Below are 25086 nucleotides of genomic sequence, written 5' to 3'. Positions count from 1 at the left end.
CTTCCTCTCTGAAATCAATAAAAATATATTTTTTTTAAAAAGAAGAAACATCAATGATGAGAATCATTGACTGGCTGCCTCCTCCATGCCCCCTACTGGGGATTGAGCAGCAACCTGGGCATGTGCTCTGACCATGCCTGGGAGTCAAATCATGATCTCCTGGTTCATAGGTCCATGCTCAACCACTGAGCCACACCAATGGGGCTTCTATTGGGGCTTTTCTTTCTTTCTTTCTTTCTTTCTTTCTTTCTTTCTTTCTTTCTTTCTTTCTTTCTTTCTTCCTTCCTTCCTTCCTTTCTTCCTTCCTTCCTTCCTTCCTTCCTTCCTTCCTTCCTTCCTTCCTTCCTTCCTTCTTTCCTTCCTCCCTTTCTCCCTTTCTCCCTTTCTCTCTCTCTCTCTCTCTCTCTCTCTCTCTTTCTTTCAAAAAGGCCAACGTGTGAGAAAATAAGCCTTTATTTGAGATCCAAAAGAATAGCTATCAGGGAAGGACTGATTCAGAAAGAAACCCAAATAGGGTTTTGATTAGGAGGTGAAGGCAAGAGATATTTATGAGAAAGGGAATGATTATTTGAATAGAAGGAAGGAGTTTCTATAGGTGCATGAGTACTAACATAGTGATGCTAATTCTAAAGAATATCTTTAATTTTCAGTCCAGTGTTCATGTCTACTTTCCTGTTAGCTTTGCAAACAGTTGTTTGGAATACAGTGCTGCTTTAGGCCCAATCCAAAGGTTATTTTGACCAGTTTTAATATCTCAAAAGTTTGAGGAGTAACACATGCAAGGTAGTTCCTCTGGGATGGCAGCTCCGACTCCATTTTGAAGTGGCTCTGTTTATTATTTTTTATAAGGCCTTCTCACACCACATCACTCTGACCTCCTCTGCCTTCATTTTCCACTTTTAAGGACCCTTGTGACAATATCATGCCCAACTGGAGAATCAGGATAATCTCACTATTTTAAAATCAGTTGATTTGCCCTGGCCAGGTGGCTCAGCTGGTTGGAGCATAAAGCGCATCATAAAGGTTTTGGGTTTGATTTCTGGTCAGGGCATGTATCTAGGTTTGCAGGTTCAATCCCAGGTCAGGGGCGGGTGTGTGTGTGTGTGTGTGTGTGTGTGTGTGTGTGTGTGTGTATGTGAGGCAACCAATCCATGTTTCTCCCTCTCTTTCCCTCCCTTCCTCTCTCTAAACATATCCTCCAGCGAGGATTACACAAACAATCAGTTTATTTGCAACCTTAATTCCCTTTGATTTGCACCCGCGCCCCCCCCCCCCCACCCCCGTTCCCAAGGATTGGGAAGAGAACATTTTTGGGGAGCCATCATTCTGCTTATTAGCCATCACCCTTGCTCAACAGTCTAAATTGAGGATTTGCATATAGGTGATATGGGCAGGGGTAGGGGGGCAATAAATGGGAAAAGCTTTTGGAATAATAACTCTAAATATAGAGAGACCCTGCTGCATGATCTTTGGCAAATCACTTACCCTAGTATCCACATTTCTGCTAAAATGGAAATTACCATCTTTGCTCTGCATCAAATTAATTATGTAAATGAGTTTAACTTACAGCAGTGATTTTCAACTTTTTTCATTTCATGGCATACAGAAATTACTAAAATTCTACAGCATGCCCGAAACTGTATTATGTTTTTTGCCAATCTGACAAAAAATATTAGGTATAATTTTGATTCATTCAAATCAGATGGCTATTGTTGTGTTGGCTGTTGTCATTTTAAAATTTGACAATCTAAGGGAAAAGAGGTCAGTGCCCCTGACTATAGTCAGGTATTGCACATTTTAAAAATTCTTGCAGCACACCAGTTTGCCTTGGCACTCTGGTTGAAAATCGCTGGCTTAGGGGATGTGGCTCAAGAAGTTCTTGATGAATCTTGACAAGAAGGGTGGGCGAAATTCTCTGAATGACATCTGGAAATAGTTGGAGAGACTTTGGAGGAAAGATGTGAGTGAAAAGAGCCTGCTCTTGAATAAAGTTGGGAGGTTGAAAATTCTAGAAAAAAGGAATCAAATTAATCCAAGCTTTTCAATTAAGGTTTGAGGAAAGGGGCCCAGGTTTAAAAAAGGGAGAAGTGAATAGGTTGTTTAGGAGGCACCCAGGTGACAGAAAGTACAGGACTGAAGGGGTACATTTGTGAGATCTTTGTAGGCAAAAGGTTAAATTTTATGAAACTCCCTTTAAAGATATATCGTAGTCATAATAATCATCACTTAGTGAATAAATTAAAGAATTAAAAGTGTTGGCCAGAAAAAGCCTAAATGGCACAGGTTCCACCGAGATTTGAACTCGGATCGCTGGATTCAGAGTCCAGAGTGCTAACCATTACACCATGGAACCACCACGTATGGGAGACTTCCTTCGGCTGTCTAATTACCCCTCCCCCATCCACGAACCCACCAGGAAGAAGGAAAAATGATCTATTCAAGCAAGGAGGTGCGGAAAATGAGGGAGGGGACACTAAGAGTACGGTGAGCGGCTGAAAGCAGTGTCATCAGCTAGGAGTCCAGGGCTGTTTCTCCGTTGAGCCTCCAGGAGGAGGTGAACCTTTGAACACACACAGTACTTACACAGCGCTCAGGGGCGGGGCGCAGCCTCCCCGGAAGTACTTCCCCTGAGGGTCTACCGGAAGTGGCGTATGGCAGGGAGGGGTTCTTTACCCGGTCAGGCAGCTGAAGCTCGGCGCTTGGGTTACCCCTGCAGCGACGCCCCCTGGTCCCACCGCCACCACTGCTGCTCCCGCCCCTTCACTCCTCGGCCGCGCAATGGGCACCCGCGACGACGAGTACGACTACCTCTTCAAAGGTGAGGCGGGGGGCTCTCCCACTCTCCCCCGGCTCTCGTTCGGGGGCCCGGGACACTCCCGGGGGGCCCGCGTGAGGCTACCTCCGGACTGAAATTGGCCTTCCTCCCTCAGCCTTTCCCCCTCAGGGTGGTGTGACCCGTGGCCTCCCAGCTCAGCACTTTTCCTTCCTTCAGACGGGGTGGGGACAGCCCTCGCCAACGCCAAGCCGTCTCGTAGCGACCTCCTCCGAGGCCTTCGCTGGCCTCAGAGCCCCTCACCGAGGGTCCTGACGGCGGGCTGCCTTCTCCCAAGTCATCTTCCTTTCCCGGGTTTTAGGCCCCTTCCTGCTCAGGGGTCGCCCCTCCCACCATCTTATCCTTCGGGTTTGGCGCCCCCTCCCCCTCAGTGTGCACTCGGCCGGACTCTCTCCCCTTCCTGCACCTCTTCGACCCGCCCTTCGCTCCGCTCCTCACCCAGCCTCGGCGCTGACTGCCACTACAGGTCTTTCCTCCTCTGCCTCGCTTTCCCCGCTGGCGAGCCGCCCCTCTGCGCCTCCTCACAGCCCCACCTTCCCCTCGGACCGACAGCTCTCCTAGCCATTTTCCATCCCGTGGGGCCAGGCCCCGGTGACCGTCTGAGCGGCCGGCGGCCCCCCACACGCCCCGCAGCTCTCGCCGTCAGTCACCTCGCACCGCCCCCGGGGCTGGTAGCTCTTTCTGGACCTTCCCTCCCCGAATAGTTTTTTGCGCTCTCTCCTGGGCGACCGTGCGACCCCGAGGGTGGGGCGTAGGGCCGGAGGGGATCGTCCGCCACCCACGCACGCACTTGTCGCAGTGACCCGGCAGGCTGGTGTGGTTTCCCACCCGGCCTTTTCTCGCCTGCCCTCCCTCCCTCCCCAGCGGCCACCAGCCCGGGATGACTCTTGACTCTGCCCGCGAGAAGGGGTTGCGGATGGGTGGTGGCTGTTATCCCTGCCAGACCTGAAGGCCCAGTTCCTGAGCAGGAAAGGTTGTGCGCTGCACAAATACTAGCTTGCTTTATCGCTGTGGACTGGTCGCTTCCTGCTGCAGCAGCTGGGAGGACCCAACCTGTTTTTAGAACAGGAAGGGAAGAGTCCTAGCTGGCTACATACCTTTCCCAAAAAAGTGGGTGGCGGGGAGAAGTTGTGTGCTCTTTGGTCAAATTAAACATTTATTATAAGACAAAACATAGTGGAAGGTGAGAAGTGGATAGAAAGAATTGCTTATTGGTTCGTCCGGAAAGAATCCAAATAGGTTTTTTTTTTTTTTTTAATCAACAGAGATAAAGGGTACAGTTTTCAAATGAGAAAAGAGTACAGTAAATGCTTTTTTGTTGTTGTTCAGTGAATGGGCTCTCTCTCTCTCTCTCTCTCTCTCTCTCTGATGTTCTTTCTTTGCTCCTGAATTAGGAGGGCAGCCATCAGTGGTTATGTTGAACAAAGATCATTACCAGGGAGGAAGAAGCCATTGCTGTTAAAGCTTGACAGTGGAGGGTGGAGTTTAAAAAGAGTGTTAAGCATGGTGACAGTGTCTGACTTTGCAGTTGAGTGCTAAGTAATAATGATTGACCAAATGAAGCAGGTAACATTTCTTTACTTTACCAATCCTTTGCAAATCTCGGCATACTAGCTGATGATACCCTTATCACTACTTACTCCTCTGGGCCAGAATATTCTGTTATATGGAGTGAATATGTTCAGTATATTACCCCCTCCCCCTCCTTGGTGGAAAGTCATTTACAAGAAGAGGGTACCTAATGCATTTTATATACTGTTTGTTGAAGTCATCTGAGATCAGGTGAAATTACTTAAGTGAGACCCTGGAGACAAGTTTAGCTATTAAAGGGAGAATTATTATTATTTTTTTTAATGAGATGCAGTGGCAGTGAGCAGCTAGCTACCTTTGAAATAATTGATTCAGAACAAGATAGACTTTCAGAGTATTTCTTCTGTTTGGTTTGGAACCTAAATGTTGATTTATAGAAGCCATTTCTTTTTCACTAAGGATATTATCCTGGGTTGGCTTAAGGAATTTTAACTTAATTTTGGGCTTAGAACATTCTACTAACAATGATTGAGAGCATAGGGCTTTGGAATCACAGAGGCCCATTCAATCCTGACTCAGGTCTTAAATTTGTTTTGTGACCTTGAGAAAGTTAACTTTTTTAGCCTCAGTTCCCTCCTTTATAAAAAGGAAATAGTACGTACCTCTCAGGACTGTTGTGGGACTGGTTATAAAATTTTAGTTTCTGTGAGGACTGAATAAATGGTAATAATGTGAAAGAAGTTACTGTGACCTTGTCAGTTTTTTTTTTAACCATAAATCTTTATAAATATAAGAGCATTTAAATATTAGTAAGGAAACTTAAAACTAGGAACTTCTAAAGTACTTTGTTTCCATGGGTTATGGTTTCATTTTGCTGTTTAAGGTAGGGTGTTTAAAAAATTCTGCTGAGAAGGATTTCCACTTTCTTAAAGTTCTTACAGGATATGAGTCACTTTTTTTTTTTATTTCAGTGCTGATTATTTAGCCAAATTCTTATTTATACAGTTATTATTATTTAAAATGAAGTAATAATCTGTTTTAAAATGGTTTCATTCTAGACGTGAGATAGGCTGCAGCTCTCTACTTGGAAGAAGGCTTACCTAGCAGACTTAATAGTTGAGGGAATGGAAGTTAGTTTTTAACCCTAACCAGTTAAAAATGAAGAGATATTGTCCTGGCCCTGTACACTGAAAACCAGATTCTGGTCAGGGCACATACCTTGGTTGGGCGAGTATGGGAGGCAGCCAATCGATCTTTCTCTCTCCTTCCCTCCCTCCTTGTCCCTTCCTTTCTCTCTAAAATCAATTTTTTTAAAAAAGCTGTATTTTGATTAGTATAGGTGGTCCAAATGTGAGGAGAGCAGGACAGTTAATATGAATTAAGTATTTGTTCTTGAACATTACTCGTTAGTTAACATTAAGACTTTTGGTAAGGGATTGATTTTATTTTAAAAAACTTGACTTTTTGTTTTAAACCACAATGTGGTTAAGGCCCTGTGGAACACATAAGTGAAGTAAGCATCAACCATAGTTCCTATTTACAAATATTGTGGTAGACAATAATACACTCAGTCACATTTTCTGAAAATGCCTGGATTACTTGGTCACACCATTTTCTTTTTAATCTCATTGAAGGTCAGTAATAATTATCAGCTAATTATCTGTGGAAATGATCATAGGAACTTTGCTGTCTTGCATCTTGGTAGTTTTCTTTCAAAATTTTTGGTTGAGCAACTCAGATTCTGCTGCGTCTGGAAAGCATGTCTAGATTTCAGCCTTATTTTTTTTTTTTTTTTCAGCCTTATAATGAAGATTCTTTTGGTGAGGTACTATGAATATACAGGATGAGGCAAAAGTAGGTTTATATTTGTTCGTATGGAAAATAATACAATAACTAATCCTATATAATAAAACTCTAATATGCAAATCGACCGAAAGGCGGAATGACCATCGCTATAATACGCACTGACCACCAAGGGGCAGATGCTCAATGCAGCAGCTGCCCCCTGGTGGTCAGTGCGCTCCCACAGGGGGAGCACCGCTCAGCCAGAAGCTGGGCTTGCGGCTGGCGAGTGCAGCAGCAGTGGCAGGAGCCTCTCCCGCCTCCATGGCAGCGCTAAGGATGTCCGACTGCCAGCTTAAGCCGTCAGTCGGACATCCCCCGAGGGGTCCCGGTCTGCGAGAGGGTGCAGGCCAGGCTGAGCTCCTCCTCCCTCCCCCCCCCCCACGAATGTCGTGCACCAGGCAGGCCTCTAGTAAATAATAATACAAGAATAAACTGTTTCGAGTACTCACAACTGTAAGCCTACTTTTGCCCTATTCTATAGTTCGAAGAGTAGAAAGATATCCAAGTTTATTTATAAAAACCAGTATGAAAATTATCAATTTTTTCTTCAGGTATTAACTTATAGGTCTGATATAATATGATTGATTTGTTGAATTAAATTTTAGTCCAGCCTGGCAGGATAGTTCAGTTGGTTAGAGCATTGTCCTGATACACCAACATTGTGGGTTTGATCCCCAGTCAGGGCACATAATAAGAATCAACCAATGAATGCATAAATAGGGGAATAACAAATTGATGTTTCTTTTTTTCTCTTTCAACTCAATAAATAAAAAAGTAAAAATATTTAGTCCAGTATATTAGTTTGCAAGGGAGTGTATAAAACTAAATGTGGTTGAATAGGTGGAAATTTTAATTACTTAACATAATTAATATGTATAATATGTTTTATGGCATTTAGCAGCCTAAATATTTGATATATATTGAACCAAATTTAGTTTTAGGGTTAGAGATGATATTTAAAATTCAGCAGATAAGGTTAACCAAGTGGTAATAAATACTGTCAGGCTATTTTAGAAATGCTATAGTTGTTTCATATACTAGTATAGATGCTGTTTTATGTTTATATATTTTACTAGAGGCCCGGTGCATGGATTCGTGCACCGGTGGGGTCCCTTGGCCTGGCCTGTGCCTCTCTCAATCTGGCCCGGGAGGGATCGCAGGAGGTTGGCCAGTCAGGAAGGGACTACGGGAGGGCTCCAGGGCATGTCTGGCCTATATCGCCCAGTCCAGATCGGCCGGACCCCAGCAGCAAGCTAAACTACTGGTCGGAGCATCTGCCCCCGGATGGTCAGTGTGCGTCATAGCAACTGATCGACTGATTGGTTGGACACTTAGCCTATTAGGCTTTTATATCTGACTAGAGACCCGGTGCACGAAATTTGTGCACGGGTGGGGGTCCCTCAGCCTGGCCTGCGCCCTCTCCAATCCAGGACATCCCTCTCGCAATCCGGGACTACTGGCTCCTAATTGCTTGCCTGCCTGCCTGCCTGATTGCCCCTAACCACTCTACATGCCTGCCTAATTGCCCCTAACCACCTCTGCTTGCCAGTCTAATCACCCCCTAACTGGTCCCCTGCCGGCCTGGTCTCCCCCTAACTGCCCCCCTGCCAACCTGGTTGCCCCCTAACTGCCCCCCCTGCCGGCCTGGTCACCCCCTAACTGCCTCTGCCTCGGCCCCTGCCACCATGGCTTTGTCCGGGAGGAAGTCGGACGTCCGGAAGATGTCTGGTCGACCCGGTCTAATTAGCATATTACCCTTTTATTAGTATAGATTATTAGTATAGATGATGGCTATAGTTATAGAATGTTCAAAGTACTTTTAACCTAAGATACTAGTTATGGAAAATAGGAAAGTCACTGCAAATTCCTTTCTTGAACTATATAGTGTGATCATATTGTATGTTACATTTTAAAAATGCAATTAAATAGTCCCATCTTAATGAAAGAAACTGATTATAAATTAAGTTTGAGTCCATGAAAAAATTTTTTAATGTATTTTTATTGATTTCAAAGAGGAAGGGAAAGAGAGAGATAGAAACATCAATGATGAGAGAGAATCATAGATTGGCTGCCTACTGCACACCCCCCTACTGGGGATGGAGCCCACAACCCAGGCATATGCCCTTGGCCAGAATCAAACCCAGGACCCTTCAGTCTGCCAGCCAAAGCTCTATCCACTAAGCCAAACCAGCTAGGGCTTTGGTTTGATTTTTAAATCATAGCCAGTGAATTCTCTTCTGTTGCTTAGATAATTTAATCTATTCTTGCTAAAAATCTTTTTTTTTTTTTTTTTTAGTGAGCCTAAATGTTTACTTCTTAGTTTGGTTTCTCATTTGGTAACTGAAGAGAAGCAGCTTTCCTTATCGTGTCATTTCTCAGCATCATCTTGGCAGCACTATTCTTAAACATTATCTTCTGTTGTAATTTAAGTTATAATCCTTTAACAAGTTGTTAATCTTAATTCTAGCAATCTTGTCTATGTCTCGTTGAGATAACTATTTTATACTGTATAAAGCATTTGTAAGTCTTGAGTTATTTTTAGCTAAAGGTGCTGTTTTTCATAATGTTAATTGGTTACATTGAGGGGGAAAATGCCCTCACTAACTTACTTTATGATGGCGTAAAGATTTGAGGATGGGGAGACAATGAACATAGTTATTAAAGTGGAGGTCAAAAGGGAAGACATAAAAAACTTCAAAGGGCTAGAGTTTTTGTGGGAGGGAGATGGTGTTCTTTTATTTTCTAAAGGTGTTGTCATTCTAGATGTCTTGCTTTTTGGCTCCTGAACCACTGATTGATATCTGAGTGCCTATGAAATAGAAATGGTTAACTTTTTGGGTTTCTTTTCTTTCCTATTCCCACTTAAAGTGAGGCTTTATACCTCAGTGCTAGTGTGGGGCCAAAAATGATTCAAAGGAGGTTTCCTCTGCAGAACACTCGGCCTCTTTCACTGAGAGGCAATAGTGAGTATCTTATTAAGAGGGTAGACTCTGACTGAAATTGGGATTTGATCTCACGTCCAGAATGGTGGACCTTGGAAACTAACATATAAACCAACCTTCCTATAAAATTGGAAGTGTATTGTTTTTGTATGTTACTTTCATAACCTTAATATATTCTTTGGTATCCACTTTAAAGCATTTATTATAATATCTGTATTTGCCACAATATTTTGCCACCTCTACTTGACTATATACCTAGAAATAACTCCTTGTGCTGCATGGAATCACTGCTGCCTGGATGATTTCTTGCTGAATCAGCTGATAAAGGAAACCAGAAAGATATGCATTTGGTAATATACTCCCTCCAAGACTGCCCAGAGGCCAGCTTCTATCCGCTCTTATGGCAGGGAAGGAATGCATAATGGATTCTCTTTGCCCTCTGACCAGAATACAGTGAACTCTCACAGTTTTAAAAAACACACAATAATTTTTATTGATTTCAGAAAGCAGAAGGGAGGAGAGGGAAAGAGAGATAGAAAAACATCAGTGATGAGAGAGAATCATCAATCAGCTGCTCACCCCCTACTGAGAATTGAGCTTGAAACCTGGGCATGTGCCCTCACCAGGAATTGAACTGTGACTTCCTGGTTCATGTGTACATGCTCAATCACTAAGCCACACCTGCCTCTCAGTTGTTTTTTAAATATATTTTTATTGACAAATATATTATATTTTTTGTTATTTCTTTTTTCTCTTTCAACTCAATAAATAAAAAAATTAAAAAAAATTTAATCCAGCCCTGACTGGTTTGGCTCAGTGGATGTAGCGTTGGCCTGCAGACTGAAGGGTCCCAGGTTCGATTCCGGTCAAGGGCATGTACCTTGGTTTCGGGCACATTTTCAGTAGGGGGTGTGCAGGAGGCAGCTGATTGATGTTTCTCTCTCATCGATGTTTCTAACTCTCTATCCCTCTACCTTTCTCTCTGTAAAAAATCAATAAAATATATTTTTAAAAAATTTAGTTCAGTATTTATATTTTTGCTCTATCCACTTAGCAAAAATGGCTAGGGCTACCTCTCAGTTTATTTTATTTTATTATTTATTTACTTTATTTATTTAATTTAATTTATTTTATTTTTTACCTCTCAGTTTTTACGTCCCTCCCCACTCCCTGTTCATCCCACCAAATCCCAATTTCTTTAGTAAGGTATGGTCTTATTTGGTGTTATTCTTGCATATTTGATTTTCTAGTCCTGGTGTCTAGATCAATTAGCTAGTAAGAAGTAAGAAGAAGCATTAGTAGTTCACAATAGGAATAAGTATAATATTTCCTGAAATGCCTATAAAATTTTTACAAGGAAAAAAGTTTTATCAGGCTCAGATCCTATAAATCAGTGAACTCATTTTGTTCTTTAAATTTTGATAGACATGCTTTAAAATAATTTAACTGCCTATATCCCCATTGTTTTTGAAATTCTTAAGGGGAATATTGCCTTGGGTGAAAAAGAATCCCCATGTGTTTATTAGTAAATAAACTGTCTCCTAAGTAGTAATTATAGGAAATGATTTCATCTATTCAAAACCTCTTTTAAAGCCCTGGCTGGATAGCTCAGTTGGTTAGAACGTCGTCCCTATACACCAAGGTTGTAGGTTCCATCTCAGTTCAGAGCACATACAAGAAGCAGCCAATGAGTGCATAAGGAAGTGGAACAACAAATTGATGTTTCTCTCTCTCTCTCAATGAATCAATTTTAAAAAACGAAACCTTTTTTTTTAAACAAATCATGAAGTGGTAAGTGAAAGTGTATGTTCCCTGTTGTCTCAGAATTATTAGTCAGCTTCCTAGGGTCCCTGTTAAACTTAGTGGATAGAGTGTTTGATTTTTGGAGGAGTCTCTAGTTTCCTGCCATTCTGTTAAAAGCAAATGTTGTTTCTGTGATCTGGGTGGCAAAAGTTTATAAACCTGATGCCTCATATGTTAAATGTGTTTCATTTTGCCCAGGTGTCAGTCCTGAGGTCATACCTAGTCTTTGATGAAACCAAGAACATAATACTCATTTTCTCTCTCTACCACCAACTAATATCCTTTGTTTTTTTCATGTCTGATACAAGTTAGAGTCACAAATTATTCATTTGGTTTAGGATTTATCTTTCAAGTTACCTTCTAAGACAGCAGTTTTCAACCTTTTTCACCTCATGGCACACAAACTACTAAAATTCTGCGGTACACCAAAAGAATGTATTTTTGTCAATTTGACAGAAAAATAGGTATAATTTTGATTCATTCACACTGGACAGCTATTGTTGTGGTATCATTCTTTTATTTGATAATCTAAGGGAAAAGAAGTCGGTGCTTCTGGCTAAATAGACAGATATTGCATGTTGAAAAAATTTTTGTGGCACACCGCTTGAAAATTGCTGTTGTAAGGTGGTGTGCTTGTCTCATTCATCTTAGATAAAGTTCTTTGTCTTTTCAGTTGTCCTTATCGGAGATTCTGGTGTTGGAAAGAGTAATCTCCTGTCTCGTTTTACTCGAAATGAATTTAATCTTGAAAGCAAGAGCACCATTGGAGTAGAGTTTGCAACAAGAAGCATCCAGGTTGATGGAAAAACAATAAAGGCACAGATATGGGACACGGCTGGGCAAGAGCGATATCGAGCTATAACATCAGCGTAAGTCTCAATAGTTTTTAAGTTCTGTGAAATAGGCTGCCATCAATTAAATTGGTTGCCATTAAGTTAATTAGCTAACTTTTGTTATCAGAAAAGGTTTTTTTCCCCTTTTAAGAATGCCAGTATTAGGATTTTGAAATTTATTTATAAATGTGTTTTTATTTATTTATTTATTTTTTCCAATTTTTTTTTATTAAGGAATTATATGTGTACATATCTTACCATTGCCACCCCCCACCCTATAAATGTGTTTTTAAAAATATATAATCCATGCCCTAGCTGGTGTGGCTCAGTTGGTTGAGTTGTCAGTCCCCTGCACCAAAAGATTGTTTCGATTCCTGGTTGGAGCACATGCCTGGGTTGTGGGCTCCCCAGTAGGTGGTGTGCAGGAGGCAACCGATTGATGTTCTTTCTCTCTCCCTCTTCATCTCCCTTCCTCTCTCTCTAAAATCAGTAAAAACATATTAAAATGTATATAATCCATATATTTAGTTCTTCCTAGCGTTTCCTTCTGTTTTGTGGTTATTTTCTAATAGTTACATATGTTTCTGTTTTCAGATACTATCGTGGAGCTGTAGGTGCCTTGTTGGTTTATGACATTGCTAAACATCTCACATATGAAAATGTAGAGCGATGGCTGAAAGAACTGAGAGATCATGCTGATAGTAACATTGTTATCATGCTTGTGGGCAATAAGAGTGATTTGCGTCATCTCAGGGCAGTTCCTACAGATGAAGCAAGAGCTTTTGCAGGTTAGTGATACAAGTTTCATGTTATTACAGTGATTCTGTATTTCTTACTGTCATATTTTCAGTTTTGATAACCCTTCCAATGAGGTTAATCAGTTATAGTAGTTTCAGAAAAGTAAATATGTTTAAATAATGAATGCTCAGCAAGGATTGTTGTTTTTAAAGTATATGATGACTGTTGGGCTCTTTTGCTTAATTTTGAGTCATTAAAACACTATAGTATTTTGAGTTTTTGCTGCCAAAAATTGAATATAAAACTGTCTCCTTTTCTCTCCCTGTATTCTTGTATCTTTTTCCATTATTCTCTGTGTTTACCAAGGCTGCTCTATGTGGGTCCGAAAAGTAGTAGACCAGGGAGTGTCAAGTATCATAGGCATTCAGCTGCTTAGGAATTAAAACTTTTTAAGCTTTACAGGGGTCTACCTATCTCTTGCCACTGTTCTGGAAGGGCATTCTACCAGAAGGCAACATTGTACATTCTTGGCTAGTGAAGGTTGTGAGCCTCCACTAGTGATTATGCTGATTTTTGGTTTTCCAGGCAAGAAGCTTTATTTCAATTAATATAGTTACAGAATTCTAAGTGAATCTTATATACCCATCCTTGTTTATACTATAGCTGTGTGGTTAAAGGACCATAAGAGATAGAAGTATCAGGATATTTGATATTTTACTATATTTTGAGTAGTGTTATCATTCTCGTGGTAGTATTTAGGTATAACAAGTATTTATTTTAATGAACCCAATGAAAATTTCTTATGGTTAATTTTAATCTACTAGTGTAAGTAGAATGGTACCCTTATTGCCAACAAGTTGGGAAAGTGGAACAACAAATCAATTATTTCTCTCTCCTTCTCCTCCCCTCACCCCCTCTCTCCTTTCCTCTCTCTCTAAAATTAATTTTAAAAAAACGAAAGGAAAGGTCTTTTATATTTCCATTTAAAGTCTTGAGTGTATTACATCTCTTGTATTACCTTTGCACAAAACTGAAGTTTTTGCGTCTCCCCACAGAAAAGAATGGTTTGTCATTCATTGAGACATCAGCTCTAGATTCTACAAATGTAGAAGCTGCTTTTCAGACAATTCTGACAGGTAAGACTTGCATTTTCAGATTATACCAGTGGGAAATAAAAGTTTTAGGGAGATAATTTAAACAGATTAATTGGGAAAACAAACTGTCACACTCTCTGAGAATGAATATCATTTGAGAGAGCTACTAGAGCAAGAGCTATAAAATTAGTTACAACTTTTGCTTGTTGAACTTTAATCATTCTAATTTATCTGGTTTATAGCAGGAAAATACTTTGAAAATTATTTGCTCACTTCTATTATTATGATCCATGTATTCTATAATTCATGGTCACAGAGTAATGCTTAAATGTACTTTCTAAGATAAATATTGAAATCCTGGCTATGGAAAGATATTAATAAATGCCTTACTGAAATTCAATAAAATAAAGGCATTCTAGGTTCTGATGTGTGTTATAGAAGCAGCTAGGGAAAAATATGTTCTTAAAAATTTAAATGAAAAACAAAAAGTAAAATTCTCTCCTGATATATTGTAGAAGAAGCAGAGTGTCACCTGTGGAAAAAAATCAGCCAGTGATTGCATATAGAAAAGTTTAAGTAGTGGGGAAGGAACAAAGTTCATGCTGTTTTGGAATGTGGATATGCAGACTAGGTCAACCTCAAGGATAAGAAGGCATTTTAGCTGAAACCGGTTTGGCTCAGTGGATAGAGCATCGGCCTTCGGACTGAAAGGTCCCAGGTTCGATTCCGGTCAAGGGCATGTACATTGGTTGCGGGCACATCCCCGGTAGGGGGTGTGCAGGAGGCAGCTGGTCGATGTTTCTCTCTCATCGATGTTTCTAGCTCTCTATCCCTCTCTCTTCCTTTCTGTAAAAAATCAATAAAATATATATATATAAAAAATAAGAAGGCATTTTATTTGTGATGACTCATATATACCTTGACTTTATTAATCTTAATCCTCTAATAAGTACTTTGATAGGTTGTTTTTTAATATATTTTATTGATTTTTTACAGAGAGGAAGAGAGAGGGATAGAGAGTTAGAAACATCGATGAGAGAGAAACATCGATCAGCTGCCTCTTGCACACCCCCCACTGGGGATGTGCCCGCAACCAAGGTACATGCCCTTGACCGGAATCGAACCCGGGACCCTTGAGTCCGCAGGCCGACACTCTATCCACTGAGCCAAACCGGTTTCGGCATTGATAGGTTGTTTTAAGTACTTTAAGTTATATGTTACTTTTAAGAACTTACTAGTTATTTGTTTTTAAATATATTTTTATTGATTTCACAGAGGAAGGGTGAGAGAGAGAGAGAGGGAGAGAGAGAGAGAGAGAGACATCAATGATGAGAGAGAATCATTGATTGGCTGCCTCCTGCATGCCCTGCACTGGGGATCCAGCCCACACCCCGGGCATGTGCCCTGACCACAGAAGCAAACCATGACCTCCTGGTTCATAGGTCGACTCTCAACCACTGAGCTGGGCAAGAGCTTGCTAGTTTTAATACATAGGATAGTCTTGTTCTAAAAAAGTCTATATGGAGAAATCGTAAAATAAACGGTTAAATAAATGTTTTCAATTATAATGGAACAAGTTTCTTTGTATACAGCACTTGTATTAGATGTAAACAGGCTTTAACTTTTAAATGTCTTATTTTACTCTAAAAAGGTAGGGAATAAGACTAGGATTTAAAAACATGGACTTGGAAGCCTAACTTGGGTTCTAGTCTGGCTCCTCCTCTTATTAGCTCTATAATCTTAGGTAAGTTGCTTAATCTTTTTTAGGCCTTACTTTTTTTATTTTTTGTCTGTAAAATTTAAATATGTTTTGGGCAGTTCTGTTATTTTCTTTTTGGTGAGAGTCTGAATTTATAACAAATACCTGTGATACGATTTGACTCAACTGTTAGGTTGTGACTTCAAGGTTTTTGTCTCTATAATCCATAGAAAAAAAATTGCCTATCACTGAGACATCTACTCTAGATTCCAAAATGTGTACATGAGTTCATGCATATAAAATACTTTGCTATCCCTGGTACATAGTGAACATTTGATAAGTTAGTAGCTAAATAGCAGTTAAGGTATGAAAAAATTTAACTAAAAAAAAAACCCTAAATATTGGTGATTCGTATACCTATCTTATTAGAATTATTTTCTGTTATAAAAAAATAGTAACTAAAAGAAATGGTGCTGGGGTTGGATAAATAGTCTTTGGAATATAGTAGCTTTCATTTAGAATCTTGTGTGTGGTTTCATTGCAGGTCATTTCAAACAGGCAAGATTTGATTAAATATGCAGTATGTCTGTAAATCCTACTTTTTCCTTTATAACTGCTTATGTGACTTCTATTGACTCAATATGTAGAATAATACTAAATTTAGACCTAGGAGGGTAGGCTTTTACTCTTTAACTATTTGCTCCCACTCCCTCTATAACTAAGGTCATTGAATCTCCCTGGTTCTCAGATTTATAGTGTCTTAAAATAAGGAAAGAGAAACAGGAAAGAGAAAAAAAGTCATCTTGAAGGTCTGAATCTCAAGGCCTCTAAAAATGTCACTTGAAAAACTTTTTAGTCAGTCCTTGTTGTTGGGATATTTTTTATGTCCAATTGCATCTCCTCTGCTATAATTCTAGCCCACTTATTCTGATCCAATTTCTGGCCCATTTATTCTGATATTAAGTAAAGGTGAGACCAAGTCTTCCATCTGCTGTGGACTATTGTATGCATCATTTGTGACATTGAACTTATGATCTACTTAAACCTGAACTAGTCATAAACAGTGATATATACTTAAAATGGAGCTGTTTTGTCCTTAAAGATGAAGAACATCTGGCTATTTTTCTTATAATTTACTCTGGATTAAACTTTTGTTATTGCTTGACTAATGTTGCTTGAAAACAAACAAGACTTTAGCTTTACTTACTACCACTTTTCCTCTCTATATTCACTATTTCCTCGACTTCCTACATAAATCTCTGTTCATCTGTGGGATCAGAAATCACTGCATATGGCAGCAGACATCTGTGGTGTTTTGCAAGTGTTAAGATTTGTTTGTTCGAAACTTTTTTTTTTTTAACCAGTGGGAGTATTAATGCATTGAAAGAAGCAGGAAAGAGAAAAATACTCATTAAGCTTAGTTCACCTTAAATGTTAACAATATTGAGGGAGCATTTACATTGTATATTGATGTTGCTGTAAGAAAAAAATAGTTTTTTAGCCCATGGACACGGGCAATAGGGGGGATGGGTAGGGGCTGAAAGGGGATTAAAAGTGGGGGGGAGAGTGGGAGACATCTATAATACTATCAACAATAAAATATATATATTTAAACAAAAGAAAAAACAGCTTTTTTAATTTTAAAATTATATATTGAAAAATTTATCTACAATATTACTCCTAAGTTAATTGTGTTGCTTATTTTAGAATAGATCCATAGCATTTTTGACATCTATGAATTTGACTGTAACTCCATGACATAATTTTGCTGATGGTATTTTTTAGAGGTAATTAGGTAGTACCTGAGTGAATCTGATAGATTGCTCAGCCTCTGCTTTTCAGTGCAGTTTTGTTTTCTTTTATCAAACTAATTAAAGAATGTTTTTAATCCATACTTTCCATCGTCTTACTTTTTTCTCTTTAACTTTGAATTTTGACAATTTCAACCTTAAAAGTTACAATCATAGTAAAAGAATTGGCAAATACCCTTCACCCATATTAACTCAAATGTTGATATTTTACCATATCTGCTTTATTTTTTCTTCTTCTTTCTCAATGTATACATATTATTTTTTGGTACCATTTCAAATGATAGACATGTTGCCCGTTATACCTAAGTACTTTTTATTGTGCATTTCCTAAAAACAAGAACATTCTTTTTTTTAACTGTAGTATAATTCTCAAAGTTAGAGTTAAGTAGTAACTTTAAACATCAGTGTTTAACTACAGACCTTATTCAGATTTTGCTAGTTGTTCCAATTATTAGAAAAATAAAGTCTGGAATTAGATCACACATTATATTTTGCTGTTGTATCTCTTTAGTTTCTACTAATCTGAAACAGTTTGTCAGTTTTTTCTATAGTGTAATTTTTTGAAGGATACAGTTACTGAATTTGGGTTTTTGTCTACTGTTTCCTCATGATTAAATTCAGGTTATGTATTTTTAGCAGGAACATCACGAAAATGCTTAGTGCATCATATTAGGAGGCATCATCTTAGGAGGCTCATGGTTTGTTTTATTCATTACTAGTGATGTTAACTTTGGTCACTTGGTTAAGGTGATATCTGTCAGGTTTTTACATTAAATTAATAAGTCCAAGTCATCTTTTTAGTATGAAGACTAAATCTTTTTGTGTTTGAAAGGATTTTAATTCACTTAGCATATTGATTTAAAAGTGGAGTAAGAGTTTTCAGGCATTACAGTAGTCTCCCCTTATCTGCAGTTTTACTTTCCTCAGTTTAGTTGCCCACAGTCATCTGTGGTCCAAAAATATTAAATTCTAGAAATAAATAATTTGTAAGTTTTAAATTACACACCGTTTTGAGTAGTGTGGTGAAATCTTGTGTCCTTCCACTCCATCCTGTCCAGGACGTCTATCACCCCTTTGTCCTGTGTTTCCTGCTGTATACACTAGCCTACTCATTAGTCACTTAGTAGCCCTCTTTGTTATCAGATGACTATATAGCAGTTCTTGTGTTCAAGTAACCCTTATTTTGCTTAATAATGGCCCCAAAGCACAAGAGTAGTAATGCCTAGTAGATGATTCTAATAAATATGCCTAAGAAAACTTAACCTGTAAAATGTACTTCCATTTGGTAAAAAGGTTTGTATGTATAGGAAAAAAACAGTGTATATAGGATTAGGTACTATCTGTGGTTTTAGGCATCCACTTGGGGTTTTGCACTGTATCCCCTGCAGATGGATGGGAGGAGGAGGGAGCTTCTGTAATTTTACTAGTGAGAATCTCTTATTTAGGTGTAGTAGCTTTGTTCTTGGAATGTGGCAACTTTTAAATACATGTCAGTAATTAAATTGGAGAATTTTTTGACCTTTGAGAAACTTACTTGGACTTGGTGAGCATTGGGTTTGAAGAACACCCAAAAATTTCTGATCTAGGCTCTAGTGGAATAACTTAGGCCTCTGCTATTTTCACAATTTTTGGAGTCACTGAAGAATTTTAGCTCTTTTTGTTTCCCAATTTGGAACAGTGGCATTTGACTTCCTTAGAATTTACTTTGCAACTTGATCTATACTTCCATTAGAGTAGAAATAGATATATGCCTTTTTTATTTAACTTTATCTGGTTATATTTAAAGCTATCTTATATTAACATTTTACTTCATATTTAGGTCGATAAGAGATTCTTATATAAGAAAGATAAAGCAGAATTCCTTTTCTTTCTAACCTTACCTATTCTTTGGACATCTTGAAAGGGGACTGCACAGGAATTGGTGTATTATATACATTTATTTCTAAATGACATTATCTTCTAATTTTCTGACCAATATTTTCCTCTTGATTTATTGCCTTATTATTTTTATTAGCAGGTATCTTTTTGGTGACTGCAGCAAATGTAAAAGTAATTCATTTCTACAAAACAGTATATAGTACTTGTAGGCAGTACAACACTGCTCAAATTTCTTGCTTTGTAATAAGATCTCTTTAATTATTTAACTTTCTATGTTCTCTGGAATTCTTCCTTTTCCTTCCTTCCAGTATTTGCTTTTCATGTAAGAACCTGTAAAATATTTTTTTTTTGTTTTGGTTCTCCTAACGTATTGTTTAATATAACTTGTTGAGAAGTTAAAATTTGTAGAGGGTCACATTTATTCATTTGCACTTGATAAAGAACCAGCCATCCAGTTTGGGATTATAGAGAAAACGTAAAGAATAAAGAATGAATAGTATATGCCAAAACCGGTTTGGCTCAGTGGATGGAGCGTCAGCCTGCGGACTGAAAGGTCCCAGGTTCGATTCTGGTCAAGGGCATGTACCTTGGTTGCGGGCACATCCCCAGTAGGGGGTGTGCAGGAGGCAGCTGATGGATGATTCTCTCTCATCGATGTTTCTAACTCTCTATCCCTCTCTCTTCCTCTCTATAAAAATCAATAAAATATATTAAAAAAAAAAAAGAATGAAGAGTATAGATCAGCTCAGTGGTTGAGGGTCAACTTGTGAACCAGGAGGTCACGGTTTGATTCCTGGTCAGGGCGCATGCCCAGGTTGGGAGTTCAATCCTCAGTAGGGGGTGTATAGGAAGCAGCTGATTGATGATTCTCTCTCATCATTGATGTTTCTATCTCTCTCTCCCTCTCTCCTCTCTGAAATCAATACATATATATATTTTAAAAAGAATGAATGGTATAGTTTTACAGTAAGTTGATGATTATCTTTATTCCTTAGCCACTAGTCTGATTGAATGACTATCTTTTTACCTTTGAAACACTCTGGTCCCATCCCTTTTCAATGAAAATAATCTAACTGAAGACTCCATATCCTTTATTGGCCTTGTTTTTTTAAAAATTCTAGTCAGTAGTCTTTCTTTATTGTAATCTATTTTTTCTCTTGATGCTTCTTAAGCTTTGAACCAGTGTCAACCTTCTCAAACATAAATTTTAGTACCACTCCCTCCCCCTTTAAATCATAAAAAAGGGCACACTAGCTGTCAGTGTTTCTGTTAGTTTATGCATTCAGCTTGCTGTTCAGCTTTAGGAAAATTAGTTTTTAATTTGGAGAAAATATATTAATTCAGTTTGTACATTTCTTTCTCTTTAACTTTTTGTTATGGAAAGTTTCCAACATACTAAAAGTAGAATAGTATCATGAACTCCCATGTAGCTGTCAGCCATCATTATGGCCAATCTTTCCTCCACCTACTCCCCCCACCATTATTTTGAAACAAATCCTAGGTATTACATAATTCCATTTGTAAACATTTTATGATGTATATCTGAAAGATTAGGACTGAAACCCATAACAACAAAATTACTTAGAAATTGGTAGTAGTTTCTTATTATCATTTATTATCCAAACAATCTTAAAATTTCCTATCTTAAGCTTTTTTTTTACACTTCAAATTAGAATCCAAAAGATGTTCATTTTGCAGTTGGTTGACATGTTCTTGGAGCATTTTGAAAACACAATTCCACTTTCTTTTATCTTATAACTTTATGTTTTTAAATTTTTCAAGTATTATAGAAATAATGTAGTGAATACCTTATACCCTTCATCTAGAATCATCAACTTGTCACATTTAGTTTATTTCTACATGTGTATAAATACTCCTCCCTCCCCCCCTTTGCTCAATCTTTGGAAAACCGTTTGTAAACATTTTGGCACTTTACTATTAAATACTTGAGTATTTTCTCTCCTAAGAACAAGGTAATCTCCTACATAATAACAATACCATATACCATACCCAAGAAATTTGTGTTTATACTATCCTACCTAATAATAGACAAATATGCAAATTGACCATACCTCTGACATACCCACAAGCCACACCCACAAGCCACGCCCACCATCCAATCAGAGCGAGCATGCAAATTAACCCAAACCAAGATGGCTACAGCCACAGAGAGCAAGGTTTCCTAGGTAACAGAGGAAGCCAAGCTTTCCACCTGCCCTTGCCTAAGCCTCCACTCAAGCTACAAAGTTTCAATTATAGAAGGTAAACAAATTCAAACAAATGGTGGCAGAATGGAGCTTGAGAGAGCAGGCCAGGGTTGCCGCCGGCAACAGGGGAAGCAAAGCTTTCCACACACCCTGGCCTGGCCCACCCGCTTAAGGCAACAAAGTTTCAATTATAACCCCAACAGAAATGGCTGCTGCTGCGGATGCCGCCCCGGAGGGAGCCCCAGGCTTGGCTCCACTCCAGGCTACAAAGTTTCAGTTGTAGAAGGAAAATAAATTCCAGATACCAGGGCCTCCGCTTGGGTTGCCAGGGGCCGTGGCCAGCCTGCAAACCACCACAGGCCCCTCCCTCAGGCCGCCCCACGCCCCAAGGGAACCCCCACCTGATCTGGGACACCCTTCAGGGCAAACCAGCTGGCCCCCACCCCTGTACCAGGCCTCTATCCTATCTAATAAAAGAGTAATATGCAGATTGATCATCACTGTAACACACAATATAGCTGCCCCCATGTGGTCAAAGATCCTGCCCCCATGTGGACACAAGATGGCCACCACAAGATGGCCAGCAGGAGAGGGCAGTTGGGAGGCACCCGGCCTGCAAGGGAGGGCAGTTGGGAGGCACCAGGCCTGCAAGGGAGGGAAGTTGGAGGTGATCAACCCTGCAGGAGAGGGCAGTTAGGGGTGACCAGGCCGTTAGAGGAGGGAAGTTGGGGGCAAACAGGCTGGCAGCGGAGTGGTTATGGGGTGATCAGGCTGGCAGGCAGAAGCGGTTAGGGGCAATCAGGAAGGCAGGCAGGCAATCAGTTGGGAGCCAGCAGTCCTGGATTGTGAGAGGGATGTCCGACTGCCTGTTTAGGCCCGATTCCGACGGGCAGTCGGACATCCCTCTAGGGGTCCCATATTGGCGAGGGTACAAGCTGGGCTGAGGGACAACCCCCCTCCGTGCACGAATTTCGTGCACCGGGCCTCTAGTATTATATAATGTGCAGTAGTTTTTCCTGTGTGTACTAATATCCTTTATAGATTTGGTTATTACATTTTAAATCTAGGGTCTGGTTAATTGCATTGATGGAATTGTTTTATATGTGGGGTATCAAATAGAGTAGCCACTGATAACAGGTTGTTATTGAGTACTTGAAATATAGCTAGTGCTGCCCGGCTGGTGTGGCTCAGTGGTTGAGCATCGACCTATAAACCAGGAGGTCGCAGTTCGGTTCCCAGTCAGGGCACATGACTGGGTTGTGAGCTTGATCCCCAGTTTGGGGCATGCAGGAAGAAGCCCATCAGTTATTCTTTCTCATCATTGATGTTTCTGTCTCTCTCCCATTCCCATCCTCTCTGAAATCAAAAAAAATATTATTAAAAAAAATATATATATATATATATATGACTAGTGAACAGAGGAATCGGATTTTAAATTTTATTTAGTTAATTTAAATAGGTGGCTACTGTATTAGAGTGCACAGATATAGAACATTTACCCCATTTTAAAAATGTATTTTATGGCAACTGTTTTGAAGAGTCTTAGCTGGTTGTTTGGTAGAGTGTCCCTCAATCTGAATTTATCTAGTTGTTTCCTCATGATAAAAACATTTAAAATATTTTTGGCAGGAATACATAGATGTCCTTCATGGGACTACATTGTATCTTTCATAATACATCATAATAGTAGGGCATATCATGTCAGTTTGTTGTCTTTTTAGAATTCCCTTTTGAGGATATTTGGGGTGGGGGGGAAGCACTGGGAGAACAAAGATAAATAAGATACATACCGTATTTTCCGGCGTATAAGACGACTTTTTAACCCAGGACAATCTTCTATACACCCAGTCATCTTATACGCCGGAAAATACGGTAATATAGCCAGAGGGAAATACTCTTAGGTAATGCAATATAAGACCAAATAAAATGTGTTAAAGATACTTGCTGTAGAGGAATTTAATAACATTCATGCAGTTAGTTACTTATCAGACCTTTACTATTTGCTATATTGGAGATATAGCAATGAATGAGATAGACAGTTTTGTTCCTTACAGAGTTTAACATTTAGTGGAAGAAGTAGACACTAAATAGTATTGATAAGTGTCATATAAAATCTTAAGTTGCCTGTTTTGAATAATTATTTAATTACAATTTATCTTTAATGCAGGAGGCAGTGATAAACATGATCTTTCCCTCCTGTTCCAAGAATTCTTTGGGATTTTGGCATATTTATGAAATTGGGCTTTTCCCTATATAGCTAAGAAAAATATCTTAATGTGCGTAATAGTACAAATTTATTTTTATTTTTCTGTGGTACAGTGTCAGTATATATAGGTTTTTTGCTAAGAGTACAATGAAAATACTCTCATGGTCTAATTAATTTTTTAATACTCATCTGAGGATATATTTTTATTGATTTTTTAGAGAGAGAGAAGATGGTGGGGTGGGGAGGGAGGGAGGAAGGGGGAGACAGAGAGAGAGAGAGAGAGAGAGAGAGAGAGAGAGAGAGAGAGAGAGAGAGAGAGAGAGAAAAGAAAGAAAGAAAGAAAGAAAGAAAGAAAGAAAGAAAGAAAGAAAGAAAGAAAGAAAGAAAGAAAGAAAGAAAGAAAGGGAAACAGCAACTGTTTGCCTCTTGTACATACTTGCCTGGGATCGAACTCACAACATAGGTATGTGCCCTGACCAGGAATCAAACCTTTTGGTGTACGGATGACACTAACCAACTGCGCCATCTAGCCAGGGCTCTCATGGCTTAAGCCCATAATCTATGAAATTTCTTTAAAGCAAGATTTATTAATTGACTGGTGAATCTTTCCCTCTGAAGTAGAAAACCTTTGTTTTTCTTAATCCAAGGGAAATTGTTAAAATAATAGGTTGACTCTAATCAGTGGCTGTTTGAAAATAAAACTTTAAATTTATGCATTCTCTGTTCAGTTTATTTGCAGTTTATTCTGCGAATGTATCTTTTACCTTTATGTATCTTTTATGTCAACTATTGGATGGGTCCGTTCAACACTGAGTATTGCTGTTTCTTTTTTTCCCCTCACTCAGAGATATACCGCATTGTTTCCCAGAAGCAAATGTCAGACAGACGTGAAAATGACATGTCTCCAAGCAACAATGTGGTTCCTATTCATGTTCCACCAACCACTGAAAATAAGCCAAAGGTGCAGTGCTGTCAGAACATATAAGGCGTTTCTCTTCTCCTATAGAAGGCTGTGTATAGTCCATTTCCCAGGTCTGAGATTTAAATATATTTGTAATTCTTGTGGTCACTTTTGTGTTTTATTACTTCCTCATACTTAACAAATTTTCTGTGTTTTAAGTCTTGATTTTAGCTTTATAAAATCATCCATTTGTCCCGAATGACTGCAGCTTTTCTTCATGCTATGGCTTCACTAGCCTTAGTTTAATAAACTGAATGTTTGGATTCTTCAATGATTGTTTCCTTTTCATCATGGAAACCTGTCACTGTAGTACATAATAGAACTTGATCACTTGAAGCTCAGACCTGTTGGTCTTGATCAAATCAAGCTAAGAAGACTTTAGAAATAAGCTATCATTTTGCCACAGAGCACCTTACAATTCATGCACTCTTCTCTCAGTGCAGTAAATATTACCACAAAGCTAAGAATTGCCCTATAAACATAGCAGGATTTTGAGAGCTTGAAAAAATTTTCCATTATTCTGGAAGTCACTTTCTAAAATGCCTTAATAGGGTTATGTACTTTTTGTAAGCATCAAAGTTGATTCAAGAGGGCACCTTTTTTTCTGGGCAAGAATTATCTTAATAAACACAGAAGACTGTATTGTGGTTTTCAGTTGTGGTATGGTTATGGGTTCTGGAGGCTGGGAACTGGAGAAACTGATGGA

General features: G+C 39.1%; 1 protein-coding gene and 1 non-coding gene across 3 annotated transcripts; one reads left to right on the top strand and one right to left on the bottom strand.

Moving 5' to 3' along the window:
- Nucleotides 1–2281: 2281 nt before the first annotated feature.
- Nucleotides 2282–2353, bottom strand: TRNAQ-CUG (transfer RNA glutamine (anticodon CUG)). Its single transcript has one exon. It is a non-coding gene; the product is annotated as a tRNA-Gln (tRNA).
- A 294-nt stretch (nt 2354–2647) lies between these two features.
- Nucleotides 2648–24651, top strand: RAB11A (RAB11A, member RAS oncogene family). Of its 2 annotated transcripts, XM_008139108.3 has the most exons (5): nt 2650–2818; nt 11627–11822; nt 12381–12574; nt 13580–13660; nt 24265–24651. In XM_008139108.3, the coding sequence occupies exons 1-5, from the start codon at nt 2779–2781 to the stop codon at nt 24402–24404; spliced, it is 651 nt and encodes a 216-aa protein (XP_008137330.1). In that variant the 5' UTR covers nt 2650–2778; the 3' UTR covers nt 24405–24651. The 2 variants fall into 2 exon arrangements, with proteins under 2 accessions (XP_027997693.1, XP_008137330.1); XM_028141892.2 differs by lacking the exon at nt 13580–13660 and having other exon boundaries at nt 2648–2818.
- The last annotated feature ends 435 nt before the right edge of the window (nt 24652–25086 follow it).

Source organism: Eptesicus fuscus, chromosome 5 (assembly GCF_027574615.1).
Source record: "Eptesicus fuscus isolate TK198812 chromosome 5, DD_ASM_mEF_20220401, whole genome shotgun sequence".
NCBI lineage: Eukaryota > Metazoa > Chordata > Mammalia > Chiroptera > Vespertilionidae > Eptesicus > Eptesicus fuscus.
This window is presented reverse-complemented; position numbering and strand designations above follow the sequence as displayed.

Excerpts from the sequence above, each read along its gene's own strand:
- RAB11A (XM_008139108.3), top strand. The coding sequence starts at position 2,779 with ATGGGCACCCGCGACGACGAGTACGACTACCTCTTCAAAG. Across the intron at positions 2,819-11,626 it reads GTACGACTACCTCTTCAAAG|TTGTCCTTATCGGAGATTCT; the intron begins GTGAGGCGGGGG and ends TTGTCTTTTCAG. Across the intron at positions 12,575-13,579 it reads TGAAGCAAGAGCTTTTGCAG|AAAAGAATGGTTTGTCATTC; the intron begins GTTAGTGATACA and ends GTCTCCCCACAG.